The sequence below is a fragment of the Lepidothrix coronata genome, unplaced genomic scaffold (assembly GCF_001604755.1).
Source record: "Lepidothrix coronata isolate B3197 unplaced genomic scaffold, Lepidothrix_coronata-1.0 Scaffold107, whole genome shotgun sequence".
Taxonomy (NCBI): Eukaryota; Metazoa; Chordata; class Aves; order Passeriformes; family Pipridae; genus Lepidothrix; species Lepidothrix coronata.
This window is the reverse complement of record NW_016690287.1, coordinates 3,336,838-3,351,311: the sequence shown is the minus strand read 5'-3', so window position 1 is coordinate 3,351,311 and position 14,474 is coordinate 3,336,838. Positions and strand designations below refer to the sequence as shown.

The window sequence follows — 14,474 nt, the reverse complement described above, 5'->3', positions numbered from 1 at the left end:
TCATACAGAAGAAATTTCATACAGAAGAAATTCAACAGTCACCCAGCTGGCCTGTAGACCTGCATGTTGATTGCTATAGGTGGTAGGAAATAAATCCTACTTGAGATTAACTTTTTCTTCTTTAAAATCTGCAACTTTCTTTTTGGAATGTGCAAAAACAGTGCCTGCAGAGTTGCTCAAGGTTTACAGAATGTGGCACCCGTGCGTGCCCCCACACGCGTCCCCTTTCCCACAGTTTCTATTCCTGCGGTTGTTGCCTTTGCAAAATCAGCATTATCACAGAATCACAGAGTGGTTTGGGTTGGAAGGGAGCTTAGAGGTCACCTGGTTACAACCCCGTACCCGGGGCAGGGACACCTTCCATTATCCCAGGTTGCTCAGAGCCCCATCCAACCTGGCCTTCAACACTTCCAGGGATGGGGCAGCCACAATTTCTCTGGGCAACTTGTGCCAGGGCCTCCCCACCCTCCTAGGGAAGAATTTCTTCCTGATATCCAATTTAAACCTACTCTGTCAGTTTGAAGCCATTCCCCCTTGTTGTGTTTTGCCCCTGTGGTGAATGCAAGCTGGCTTGTCCCTCACTGGATAACTGAGGTAGTTAAAGTGCTATTGATCTCACTGAGTTAAACCTAGGCTAGTTATCATAACTCCCTTCCTTATGTTTTTGCATCATTTTGCTTTATTGCTTCTTCAATAAATTCATGTTGGACCAGTGAGTCCTGAGCCCAGGTCATAGAGCAACCCCAGAAAAAAAAACAAACAGGCTCTAATCACCTGGAATGACTCAGGATGGATCAGTTCTCATTTAATTAAAAAAAAAAAAAAAGAGAGACGTTCTTCTCCAAACGGCCCAGAGACAAACATAATTATAAGCTCTGTTGTTTTATCCATCATCGCTGCTGATTGCTCGTTTGACGTAAGTTGGTATGGTCACATTGTCCTTGGAGAAGCTACTCCAGAGCTGTGAGCTATGGGCCATGAAATCACAAGCCCATAATAAATCTGTGAATTGCAAACAGTTGATTTAGGGGACAAAAAATTTTGTCCTAACCAAGGCATTTTTGTCCACACCCTGTGACAAAAAATAGTCAGCAGTAATATGCATGCGTGAGATTCAGGATTGAATAATACGTTCAAATCTCATGATCCAAGGACACAGCTTGTTCAGCTCATCTGGACTTATTGACCCCTTGGATTTTAGCCAAACACTTTTCAGTAGACTATGCCTTCCAAAACAAACATGCTTTTGGATTGAGCTGGATGCAGAGCTTGGCTGGAGAAGGAAAAAAAAAGAAATCTCTGCTTGTGGCTGCATATTTGGTTGTTTGTTTTTATGATTTTTTTTCCCAGTGACAGCTATTCCCTCAGCCAGGATTGGTCACTGCAGTGAACTGCAATTCCAGTTTGCATTACATGTATTAAACCTAGAGATTCCTACACTGTTTATCTGAGCTTCAGTCTCCTCCTCAGTTACCCAACAGCTGGAAGAGATTCTTACTTCCTCCTTTACTCTCAGGTTCTGACAAGGGAACCAAATGTCCTCTTGACTTCTGCTGAGTCACTGTGATTCCAAACATGAGGCACAAGAGCTTGCAGTTGGGTCATTTTTCCAAGGAACGAAGTAGTGTGTAGTTAAATAACTTGGTCCTAAGTCTCTCCTTCATTGCTTAAACCAATGCAGAGCGCAGTGGCTTCAGAAAATGCCAAAAGTAAAACAAACAAAATAAACAACAACAACAACAAAAACTAATGCAGAAGAGATTTGGGGCTGTTTATTTTCTTTTATAAGCATATCTTAAGTTAGATAGCAAATAGTGACCAGCACTCTTAATCTGAAAGGTCTTTAGATCACGGCCTCCAAATGTCTGAAAAGGTAATGAATATCCACTGCTTTCCTTAGGAACAGTGGGAATGGGATTGGGCATTGCTAAGCTCCATGGGGACCAGACAGTTTCACAATATTTTAATTTGTTTGTAAATCGCTTAATGCAATCCAGACAACTGCCTCACCCCATTGTCATGCTCTGCCTTAAATGAATGTCTGGCTGTTCCCTGGAGAGGCTGGAGGGGGAATCCCTGGGTTACACACTCTGCCTTTGCCATTCCTTGCCTTCTGGGTCTCTTTATTAAGAGCACTACTTCTTAGTAAGGAAGACTATCAATGCAACCATTAAATAGAACAATGGCATCCCGGGTTGCACTGGCAAAAACACATCCAACAGCTTGAAGGATGTGTTAATTTCCCCTTTGGCAGAAAATGTCCCCACATCAGACACGCATTAGGCAACATGTCTAATTTTGAGGTTCATTTGCAAGAGAGATTTAAGATGCAGGATCAAGTCTAGATTGGTCATAGGATGTACAGGGAGAGGCTGTTGGAGTAGGGTTTGTTCATCCTCGGGAGATGAGGAGGCAAATCTGGATGCAGTTACAGAACCCCTGTGGGAACCTTTTCCTAGAGGAAAAGGTCTTTCTCCTCCAGTTCCAAAATAAGATTAATGGTGAAAATTCACATTAGCCTCTCCCTAATATTGGTAGTTTCCAGGCAAACATGTTCATCTCCAGAGTTATGAGGATGTATCTCAGTCCTGGAGGTCTCAGGTGAGGCTGATCAGGGCCACTAAGGTCAAATAGTGGCCTTGGGGCTCCAGCAGCAGCCCCTGCCAAGCCAGAGCTGGGATCAGGAGAGACTTGCCGTCGAGGGATGAGATTGATGTGGGGCACCTGTGGGATTTTATGGGGTGTACAGCTGCAATGGAAAGAGCAAAGTGGAAAGGGAGCGATTTAGGGCTGGGTTTGGGCCCCTTCTCAGCCCCAGGGGCTGGGTGGGCCTGGGGGGAAACAGGCAGATGGTTGCAAGGCTGGGGTTAGCTGGCTTACAGCAGAGCCAGTCCCTTTTCCTGACTGGGAGAAACTGGGGACAGGCATCCCAGAGCTGCTGGACACCCTGTGACATCCATACTGAGACCTATCATGCGCAACAACAAGTTCCAATAAGGACAAAAAGATCCAAGAGTCATTTGGGTCCTCAGGTCCCCATGAGATTTCAATGATGCATCCCGCCCCTTTCTCCCACTCATAGGATCAGCGTTGGGATCCAGGTCAGAAAATCACAGAGACTTTCTTGGAGGCCTGGATCAAACACATTGAGCAAGCCTGAACCTTAAATGTCAGGTGACACTTATGGACATAATGTACAGTGGTCTCAGACTGTGTCGGCCTGTTCGTTCCCATTTTTAAAAGAATTAGCACTAAGGTGTCTCACATAACTGTCATGTAAACTAGAAGGATTTCTTCCTTTTCCTACAGTACAGAAAATAAGGACCTATTAAATAAAATTTGATATTTTCCACCATAAACTTTATTGATCTAAAAAGGGAATGAGTGAAAATTACAGAAAATCAAAATGTTTTCACTTATCGTTTTTCTGATGTACCTGTACAACTTACGTGAAAGGTTTTTGTTTGTTGTATTTTTTGGGCTGTTGTTTTGGGGTTTTGGTTTTAGGTTTCTTTGTTTGTGGGTTTTGTTTGGTTTTTGTTTGTTGATGTTTTGGTTTGGTTTGTTTTTTTTTCTGAATTGGAAGCCTATTTTTTTTTCCACTGAGGAAAGCTATGGCTATATTTTTTCATGAAACTCTGCAGCATTTAGCTTCACGGACCAAAGCGATGCATGTGCAACTGATAAATCGTTTATTCACGGGCTAACAAGCCCTTATAAACCTCCCGTGACATCCCGTATTTCCCCCAGTTCTTAGCGAGTCCTTCCACTGAGTACTGTCTCCAAGGGCTTGCTGTGGAGACTACATCTCCCATAGTTCCTTGGGATATGTTCCTGTATAATGTTAACCCTTTCCCCACGAAACTCTGGTACCTGCTGCTCTCCTAGAAAAACTGCTAGCTCAGCAGTTGGTGGAGAACTGACTTTACTGTGATGCTTTGGTTTTTGCTGGTGGGGTAAATCTCTGCTCAGTACATTTCTTAACAATATTCTTGTTACTAAGTGTGAGTGAACCCCGTGTGGTTTTGAATTTCGTTGTGTATTTCCTTTTCCCCAGAGTTATGGTTTCCTCAGGTGGCACACTGCCCCCTGGCAGCCAGACCCCCGGAGCTCCCGATCCTTAAAAATATCTCTAGTAGTTAAGGAACTTCCCTGGTGCTGGAGCACCTCTGCTATGAAGAGAGGGTGGAGAATTGGGGTTGTTCAGCCTGGAGAAGAGAAGGCTTTGGGGTGACCTAATTGTGGCCTTCCAGTACCTGAAGGGAGCCCACAAGGAAGATGGAGAGAGACTATTTCCAAGGCCTGGAGTGACACAAGAAGGAGGAACAACTTCAAACTGACAGAGAGTAGGGTTAGATTGGATATTAGGAAGAAATGCTTCCCTGTGAGGGTTGAGAGGCCCTGGCACAGGTTGCCCAGAGAAGCTGTGGCTGCCCCATCCCTGGAAGTGTTGAAGGGCAGGTTGGATGGAACTCTGAGCAACCTGGGCTAGTGGAAAGTGTCCCTGCCCACGGCAGGGGGTTAAAACAAGATGATCTTTTATGTCCCTTGCAAACTCCTCTGTGACTCTATGAACTGGAGACTGTATCATTTGTGATCACTTATGGTGCCACAGCACGATTTGTATTAATGCACTCAGTGAGGTAACAGGAAAAACAGGATTTCTTAACATGCTTTAAAATCTCTCTCTTCGGTATAATTTACAAAAAACTTGTGCTTTCTTCTTTCCCGTTCAAGGTGCTCCGTGCTGCTAAACAGTATTTCCATGGAATAATTTGGCTTGGGAAGGATCTTTAAAGGCCATTTAGTCCAATCCCCCTACAATGAACAGGGACATTTGCAACTAGGATCTGCTCAGAGCCCCGTCCAGCCTGACCTGAAATGTTTCCAGGGATCGGGCATCCACAGGTGAAACCCGTGCCAGTGTTTCACCACTCTCACTGTAAAAAACTTGCTCCTTATACCTGGTCTGAATCAACCTTCTTTTAGTTTAAAACCGTTATTCTTTGTCCTATTGCAACAGGCCCTACTAAAAAATTTGTCCCCATCTTTCTCATAGGCCACAAATACTGAAAGGCCACCCTCAGGTCTCCGCAAAGCCTTCTCTTCTCCAGGCTGAACAATCCCAGCTCTCTCAGCCTTTCCTTACAACAGAGCTGCTCCAGCCCTCTGATCATCTTGGTTTCCCTCCTCTGGATCTGCTCCAACAGGCCCATACCTATGTCTTTTAAGTCATTCTGCCATCGAGGCCTAGGCTCGGGTTTTATGTTTGCAAAATCCTTGGCAAACCTTCGAGTTGGAAAATTTGGAGTGAAAACCAAATAGTTTTCCTGAACCATTTACCTGCCTAATGTTACGAAAAGTTGCTCGTCAAGGAGAAACCTGAATCTCAAATATTGTGTGGTGGCTTCACAGTTAAAATTGTGACTTCCCTATATAATGGTGCAACAGATACCAACACAGTGAGGGGCTTGAAGCATTTAAAGAGTATCGGCCATGAGGCGGGAGTCTCCTTTCTCACTTGTGCCCAGGTCTGTGGTACAGAATTCATGCTTGATCTCTCACATCTCGCTGCTAAATGAACAAAATAACCACCAGAGGGCAATAATGATAGGAATAACAGCTGATTAAAAATTGCAGTAATCAGCCTTAGGAGGCCAGACTCTTTTTACCTGTCTCTAGCACCATAGTCGTTAAACGGCCCTCAGATAGCAGAATAGAATCATAGAATTATAGAACAGTTTGGGTTGGAAGGCACCTGAAAGATCATCCAGTTCCAATCCCCTACCATGGGCAGGGACACCTTCCACTAGCCCAGGTTGCTCAGAGCCCCATCCAATCTGGCCCTGCAACACTTCCAGGGATGGGGCAGCCACAGCTTCTCTGGGCAACCTGTGCCAGGGCCTCACCATCCTCACAAGGAAGAATTTCTTCTTAATACCCAATCTAAACCTCCTCTCAGTTTGAAGCCATTGCCCCTCGTCACTCCAGGCCCTTGGAAATAGTCTCTCTCCATCTTCCTTGTGGGCTCCCTTCAGGTCCTGGAAGGCCACAATTAGGTCACCCCAAAGCCTTCTCTTCTCCGGGCTGAACAATCTCAACTCTTTCAGCCTTTCCTCACAGTAGAGCGGCTCCATCCCTCTGATCACCTTGGTGTCCCTCGCTCCAACAGGTCCATGTCCTTCCTCTCCTGGGCCCCCAGAGCTGGAGGCAGCACTGCAGGTGGGTCTCCCCAGAGCAGGGCAGAGGGGCAGAATCCCCCCTCCCCTGCTGCCCACACTGCTTTGGGTGCAGTCCAGGGCACGGGGGGTTTCTGGGTGCCAGCACTGATGCTGCCGTTTGCCCTGAACATGGTTAATACAGAATCTCTGTAATCAAGGAAAAAACCCGAATATTAAGAGGGACATAGAGTCAAAACACTACCAAAAATGTATAAAGTTTTATTGTAGGAATACATTAAACTATTGTGCACAGCACATACATATAAAAATAGAAGCAATTTCACAAACAATTGATTGGACAGTTTCGTGTTTCTTGCAAATTTACAGTCTCAGTTGTGAGTCCATATTGATTCAGAATATGAGGTATATTTTAGTGAAAAAAAAGTAATCTGAGAACTTTGGCACCATTTTACTGTGCAAAATAAAATCTTGGAATTGAAATAGTTAGTGAGGTATACAAATATTACTCTGCTTTTCCACTGTGTGTGTATCTGTGCCTCTGCACATGTGGGAAAAATACAGTTATTTAAGAACATGACTCAGTTCTAACGGGGGTGGATTAAGTCTGAAATTGTTATTGGATTTGTCTAAGGAAGAAGAAACCTTGAAAACAGGTATCAACTCCACAGGAGAATCCCATGTGGAAAATATGGGCATGACAGGCTGCTGTGGGGCATTCACAGCAATGCTTTCAGAGCTGTAGCCCATGTCATGACCCCCCATTAATGTACACTGCAATGAGATGTGCGTTGCAGTTCCTAATTTGGCCCTGGTCTGGGAAATCCCTTCACTTTCATGAGTTTTCTTTATGTAGTCACCCATCCATGAAACTTTTCTTTGGAAGAAGGTTTTTTGTAAGAGTTTGTCAGATGATGTTCATATTCACTCCACAGCCACCGTATAACGTACATTAGGCTTTCAAATGGTTTGGGTTTTGCCAGCTTAACAAATTTATCCTAAGGTGTGCAAAAGGAATGGTGGGCTTCCTAAATCCTCCTTCTCCATGATAATGGCCTAAGAAGGAGGAATTTAGCTAATCAAGCATGAGGCAGAACAGGATCAGGCCATTTCTCAGGCAGAGCTTAGCTGCATAACTTCTTGAACCCTGCTACCATGAGCAGCCCCTGGACTGCTTGCAGTGTGCCAAAACATTCCTCAGCTCCTCTCTGGAAAGCAGACTTGCATTAATTTAAGAAGCACCTCTGTCAAAGCATATATCCAACTGGTCTAAAACTCCACAGGGCTTCAGTTCTGCACTCTTTGTGCTGGAGGGGTTTCTTCCCACAGCTATTCCTCCTGACATATCATATTAGTCAGTATTCCTGGCATCGGGAGACCTTTTTTGATTTCAACCTTGACTTCAGTGTTGATCTGGCTGTCACTGATGTGTAATAAGGTAAAAATGCAGTATTGTAAAGAGTAACTCAGCAGAGTGACTGATGGGGCTTTCCAAATGCCCACCAAAACTGCTCCTGAAAGGGTCTGCAGTTCCTAAGAACAATCTCAGCCCAGCCAGCTGTGTCTGCACAGATTTGTAGCATCACAGAATCATTTAGGCTGTAAAAGACCTCCAAGATCTTCGAGTCCATTCTTTGACCGATCCCCGCCTTGTTAACTAGACCAGAGCACTGAGTGCTACGTCCAGCAGTTTCTTGAACACCTCCAGGGATGGTGACTCCATCACCTCCCTGGACAGCCCCTTCCAATGCCTGACCTCCCTTTCAGTAAAGAAATTCTTCCTTGTGTCCAACCTGAACCTCCCCTGGTGCAACTTGAGGCCATTTCCTCATTCTGACTTCTTGTGACCTGGTCTATGGTTTGTTCTCACCTTGACCAGTGTGTGAAAAACAGAGCCACCGAGTCTGATTCTCACCTTTTGTGTCAGCTATCCCATTGCTTGTCAGTACTGGCAACAATAAATTCCTCTAGGCTACACTGGTTTAAGAGGGAACAGATTTCATCCTATCCTAAGAAGACTGATTTAAGCTGTAATCAGAAACAAACTTGTGTGTCAGAATTCGAACCACATTTTCACATCCATGTACTCTTCCATCCTTCTTCAAACTTCATTTCAAAGACAATTAGGAATATAACACCAGGATACTGGTTGCCAGCTTATGCATTTCATCACAGCTGCAGTCTTCCTATCTCTACCTCTAGGGACTCTATGCGACTGTCAGATACCCTCCAAACTTTCCTCTGACCCATTCTTCCATCTCAGAATATCCTGATTTTTCATTTGAAATGCACATTTTTCCAAAGCAAACTGCTGTGCATGTTGTGGATGAACAAAGTGTGTCAACTTGGCTTCTCTCTACACACTGCAAGATCAGAAAATGAAGAGTAACTCCTTTCCTTCCAAAGCATCATCCAAAGCATCTCATTCATGTCCTGTAAGCAGCATTTCCCTCTTTTTTCTCTTCATGTAAACTGTGTTCAGTTTAAAACCAGCACTTACATTTCAGCCAAATAAATTCAAGTATCAATCACACAAAAGATGCTGGAAAACTGTATCTTGTTCACAAAACAATTGTCTTGACAGTTTTTCAGGAGTGGTGGCTGTCAGTACATCCTTGTGGGTGTGTTCTTTGGGCCGAATCTTCTGCACCTATAAACTGATAGTCTTAGTAGGCTAATTTACTCCAAGTGAGGATCTGGCCCTGACAGTGTTTTTCATGCATGTCAGAAGGCTCAAATTCAGCACGAATAGACACTCCCTGCAAATAGAATGGCATGTCAAGGCTAGACATAGCCCCATTTTGGCTGGCCGTGGGAGATAATCTTGCACTCATATATTCCCTTCTGCAGCAGCACGGCCCATCTATGCTGAAAATGCTCGTGCTCTGACATTGCATTGAATCTAGTTTCAAATTTAGGAGCACACCATCAATGCAGGAATCCCAAGGCTTCTGGTAACTGACATTTATAGTGACTATTGACTTAGGGCCTCTCAAAATACTCTTTCAAAGGCACAGGGAATGCAGCTTTGTTGGTGATCTGGAAGAAGGTTGTCAAAATAGCAAGGCGAGGTTATGGCCCATTTGTACGGCTTCTAGGAGAGCTTTGAAGAGTATTTCACACAGCTTGCTGTGTTCTTTTTGAAACTGATGCTTTGCAAGTGACAGAAATTGGAATTATGGCACAAATTCCTCTGTCCTAACTTGGGAAGGTTTGCTTATATAGCCTCCTTCTTTCTCTGTCCTCCATACCTCATGAGGTATGACAGAGAAGAACCAAATATATTTAAGGCGGTAAATAGAAAATTCAAAACAGAGAAGTTTTCTAAAATAACCCTTTGCTGGAAGCTTCCATGGATTTCTTACATTGTATAAAATGCATCCTGCAGATCACTTCTAGTTCTTAGAGATTAACAAAGTTCAGCCTAAATGAAACACAGCGCCTTTAAATATTTATGTTCTTTTAGGTGTGTATGCATATAAAGGCACCTGGGCTTTGAGAGACTGGGATGATTAATTCATTAAAAGCATGTAATTACATAGCTACACACTCACACATCCCATGTCTATATATATACAAGTACTTATATTAAAGATGTGCACATCATCTATATTTGAGGTAAGTCTAAACTAAGCTCACAAAATGCCATTCAAAATCCTCAGCTCCAAATAAGTTTTGCATTTGGGACCCATCTGTGATTTATCCCATGGCCCTTCCTGTGGGAAGTTGATTGCAGGTCTTCATTTTGCCAACCAGTCCGTGTGAGGAGACCCTGGAGAATCCCTTCCGAGACAGAGGGTCTCTGGGGACAAACAGTTTGATTGTGTAGAAACAGTTGTGGAATTGGCACCTTAGTGATCGAAACAGCTTGAGGACTTTGCAAGACAGGACACACACAGTCTGTAGAAGGGGAGGTGCAGGCAGATATTCAGGTCGAGTGAACTGCCTGAAGCTCTGGTGAAGCAAAATCGTCTGGTGATTTGGCCCATGATATGTAAACAGCTCGCTAGGAAAGGTTATTGTCTGAGGTAAATAATACTATTTAGTAAATAATAGTGATTTAGTGATTGATTAGATTGTTGCCCACAGCCGGTCCGAATACTTCTTTTGTATACTTTTGAATAATTTTCTTCCAAATCCTTTGCACTCCAGCTTGCTTTTTTTCTCTGTACAGCACCAAAGGAGGCACACAGCCATGTAAAATTTGTACAGAGTAGAAGAGAAGCAGCATCATATTATATATGTTATGTGATGAATCTAGTACAAATATTTTTATCCATATATACACATACATATATAGATTTTTTTTTCAGTGACCAGTATAAATACTACTTTACCTGGGAGCTTATTCCCCATGTGCAAAATGAAACAGTTTTTCCTGGGATTCAGTCTTCTCATGTTCATATTCTGGGTAAGAAGTGGGTCACTGTCATCGCAGGAGAAACCTTGTTTCCTCTCTTCACTCTCCCATGTTTGCTGAGGGCTATGTAAGTACCACGGTAAGCATTTGATTCATATGCATTGTAGTTATTGGGCAGCAAGGTTTCCTTGAATTTACATTCATCTTGGAAGACAGCCTGAAGCACAGTAAGGGGAGGGGGGGGGTGGAGAACAAAGCAGGTACAATAAATACTTCACAGGTCATTTTTCTTGCTCACATTTTTACAGAAGGGCTCGCTGCAGTGAGCAACAGGTGGTGCCTCAGCGACTGTGTCCAACAATAAATCTCCCTCCTCGGTGCTAATTTGGTGTCAGATGAACTCAGATGCCACCTGTCCACATAATGGACTGTGCACTTCCTGCAGCAGATCAACTTAATTAATTCTAAATGATGGATTTCTTCATTTTATTTGCAAGGAAAGATTTCTGTCAGCATCACGCCTTTTCATAGCTTAATTTAATACCTCCCCTCTGCCAGAAGTCCTGTAAAAAAAACTACACGCTAGATGTCAAAACTTCAGTTCTCTTACAAACACCAATGTCCAGGGAGAACTGCTTGCTCAGATAAGAGATTTGATTAACAATGAATCTTTTTGTTGATAAATCATTAGTGATATTTAACTATGCAGTGGGTTCTAACCTGGGAAGACAGTTTTGTTTTTCTCCACATTACATCATGTAAATCCAGGGATAAGGAGTCATCTGGGAGAGTGGAATGCAAGGACAAGAAGGAGACAAATGCATAAGAAATTAAAAGAGACAGAATAATTCTCTGACTTCAAATATCTGACACATGAGATGCCACCAATGCTGTGCTATTTGGACACCTGTGTGATAACACCATTCAGATCTGGTTGTGTGGGGGAAAACACACATCTCTTACAGCTTTTAAAAGTGTCTTTGAAGATAAACAAAACTGGATTGAAACTGGGGGGGATAGGGGGCAATCAAAGGGAGCTCTGAAGCCAGACCCTGCATTTCTTCAGGAAGACCCAGTCAAGCAAAACAGTTGGGTTTGTGGCACTCTTTAAGGGCTGGTGATCAGACATGACTGAAATAATATTCCTGGGGTGGAACCTCAAAATGTCCCTTATCTACCTGTGAAGGAATCAGTCAGGTTAGTAATGGCTATGGGGCTACGGGTCCTTCACAACTTTTGCTGTTTTATTAAGCAACTGGAATATTTTGTTGAAATTACAGCTGTTTCAAAGTAAAGGACTCTGCTATTCCTTGACAAAAGAGATCAGTGCTGTTCATTACTTTGAAATGGGCTCTTCCAAATGCACTTCCTAACAAGCACTTTTACTGCTGAATGTCCTGGAGATGTCTTGCTCATACCTCAGAAATTAAATTGCATTTAGATGACAAATCATCCAGATGAGGACAATGGTGACAGTGTTTCAGTATGATTTTCATTCCATTCTTAATAGCCATTATTTTCTCATCATTTGCAACTGATCTCACAAAACTGATCATTAAAATTAACCCCAACCGCATATGTTGGCCTCGTAGGGTAGACTTCCTATTTATTTTCCATGCTGGGGTTGTTTTTGGAAGGGGGAAGCATGTGGTCGTTATTTTACTAATAGCTCTAACTGTACCTCTCCTACACACAGTGCAATGCAAAAGGGAATCAACAGGTCTCACTTTTACTAGAATGTGTTTGCAGCACTGAGACCTTAGAAGAAGCCACTCAATTAATCTGTCCTATTTGTAGAATACATTCATTTTCCCAGGGTGCTCCCTGTACAGTCCTATTGGGAAGCTTTAAAACCCCAGACCTCCAACAGCACTAAATAACACTGGTGACACCAGGCTGGGCACGTTCCCTGTAGTTGCAAGGCTGTTTTCTCTGCTTGTAATCACAGATTTCCACGAAGAAAAAACCCAACCCAAACCAAAAGCAAACAAAACACCAAACCAAACAAAACCATTCTAAAACCTCTGCAGTCTTTGTTTAAACCTTGAAAAAGTATTTGCACTGACACTCACCGTTCCATACAACCTCCCCTTGCTGTTCATTGCGATGAAGAGAGCACTTTTCACCCCAAGCAGGCTGACAACACCTCTCTCTACAGTGGATATCTCAAAGAGACCTGAAGAATAAGACATTAAGCAGAAGTGTTATCACAGAATCTAGAGCTACTCCAAGGCAATTCATATATCATTATTTATTTTAAAACCCTGAGGAACTCATCATATTTTCTCTATTAGAGTTATCTCCCTAGTCTAGAGGTACACAGAGAAGATCTTGCATTTTCCCACATGCCATAGGCTTGGAAAATAATTATTCTGAAATCATAGTCACACACTGTGTAATCCCTTTGCTCTATCTGACTCTTTTGATCTGTCAAACTCTTGGGCTTTCTTATAAGTAAATTATTTTTATCTAATATACTATACTTCCAGAGGGTTTGTTATTAGCTTTAGAGGAGTGTGGCTTACTATTTTGAAGTCCCACATGACATCTTAGCTGCAAAAGATTTTAGCAACTGCCCTGTGCAGGAAATTCAAATCCATATGACTAATGCTTTTCTTTATTCTTACAGCTACAGAACAGCACCCACAAGAACGAGCAAACCAGGAACAGCAAGCCCCTTCCATGGGACACACTGAGTGTCCCAAAAGAAACAGTCAGCTGGGATTCAAAAATCATGCTTTGGCTCTTGGAACAAAGCGACGACCTCCCAGATTCAAAAGGCAAATGAGAAAATGAGGAGTGAGAAAATGCAGCAGAAGAGTCAGTTTTCAACCTGTTTCGGCTTTTTTCTCATCCGTGCAGTAAAGCAGAGTAACAATAAATTCTACCTAAATTTGGCTAAGCATTTGTGCCATGTTTCAAACAAAAGGGTCCTGATGTTTATTGATCCCAGAGACTTTCAAAAGGCAACAGATTAATAATACCAAGTAATAACATTTGCATTCTGCGAAGGGTAATTATTAGAGTTCACAGCAATTAAGTGACATCTATTCTATTTCATTTCTGGATGCAACTCACTGTATTGGTTTTCATTGTGAACTCCGCTTATCCTTCCATCTGGGAGGATTTGAAGGTGAAACCCGATGCCCACGTTGCAGTAAAGCCTCCGCTGCCTCTTGATTCCTAGCAAATAGTCACTCTCCCAGTTCACATCTGACTTCTCCCCTGACATCCCAGCAATGGACCTGGACAACAGAGATTGCCATCCTCTCTCCAGCAATGTGCCATTAGTTCTGCTTACAACGGGATGTGTAGAAGCAATCCCAGCTAGAAAGCCCAGGAGAACGAAGGCGGGGAACGTCCGGTGAACGCTGGCTTCGCAGGACATAGTGATGAGGAGTCTTTGTGCAGTGGCCATCCGGTTCACCTCCTGGGCACGTGGTCTGAATTAATGGCCCTAAAAATACCGCCCTTCTTGTTTTTCTCCCTTCAGCATGGTGGCAGAGGCTTATTTTTGGAAAGCAAATAGAGATTGCTGACCTGAAACTAAAGCCTGAGAGCAGTTGGGTTGGGAGCAGAGACAGGCCAGCAGGACTCCGACTGGTGGGGAACATGTTTTGTAGATCCTGCTCCCCAGTGGGCAGCCTCGGTTATATTTGATTGAGCCATCTTTATAGTGCAGAGGCTGTCCCTCCCCACATCATCACTCTGACATCAACAGCTTGCCAAAGGTAAGCCTGCCACAGCTGTAACAGTAACCTGCCGTCCTCCCCGGCTGGCCGAGCTTTGATGAATGCTGTCACCCAAGACTGGAGGCAGGAGTGGGATTTCATTGGCTGTGGAAAGCAAAGGAGTCAAATTGGCCGGCTAGTCAGAAGCCTCACAGCTTCCTTATTTAGAGGAGAAGGTGTAAAAACAGTTGAGGACCTCATCAG

The 14,474-nt window shown here is 43.4% G+C and overlaps 2 protein-coding genes across 2 annotated transcripts in view; one reads left to right on the top strand and one right to left on the bottom strand.

Annotated features, from left to right (window-relative positions):
• Window positions 1-13,388, top strand: part of TIGAR (TP53 induced glycolysis regulatory phosphatase) — a 39,405-nt gene extending 26,017 nt beyond the window's left edge. Inside the window, exon 7 of the mRNA XM_017823964.1 lies at window positions 13,169-13,388. Coding sequence (XP_017679453.1) covers window positions 13,169-13,327 — 159 coding nt within the window. The 3' untranslated portion in view covers window positions 13,328-13,388. The remainder of the gene's footprint in view (window positions 1-13,168) is intronic.
• On the bottom strand, window positions 10,564-13,976 carry FGF6 (fibroblast growth factor 6). The gene is made up of 3 exons (XM_017823966.1): window positions 13,618-13,976; window positions 12,612-12,715; window positions 10,564-10,756 (listed from the first exon to the last, which is right to left on the bottom strand). Exons 1-3 carry the CDS (start codon window positions 13,955-13,957, stop codon window positions 10,580-10,582), a joined length of 621 nt encoding a protein of 206 aa, XP_017679455.1. The 5' UTR covers window positions 13,958-13,976; the 3' UTR covers window positions 10,564-10,579.
• Window positions 13,977-14,474: the final 498 nt, after the last annotated feature.

What these genes read in the sequence shown, in the direction of transcription:
- FGF6 (XM_017823966.1), bottom strand. Translation starts at nt 13,957, where the DNA reads ATGGCCACTGCACAAAGACTCCTCATCACTATGTCCTGCGAAGCCAGC. An exon ending in TCACAATGAAAACCAATACA is followed by an intron (nt 12,716 to 13,617) that starts GTGAGTTGCATC and finishes CTTATTCTTCAG; the next exon opens with GTCTCTTTGAGATATCCACT. An exon ending in AGGGGAGGTTGTATGGAACG is followed by an intron (nt 10,757 to 12,611) that starts GTGAGTGTCAGT and finishes ACTGTGCTTCAG; the next exon opens with GCTGTCTTCCAAGATGAATG.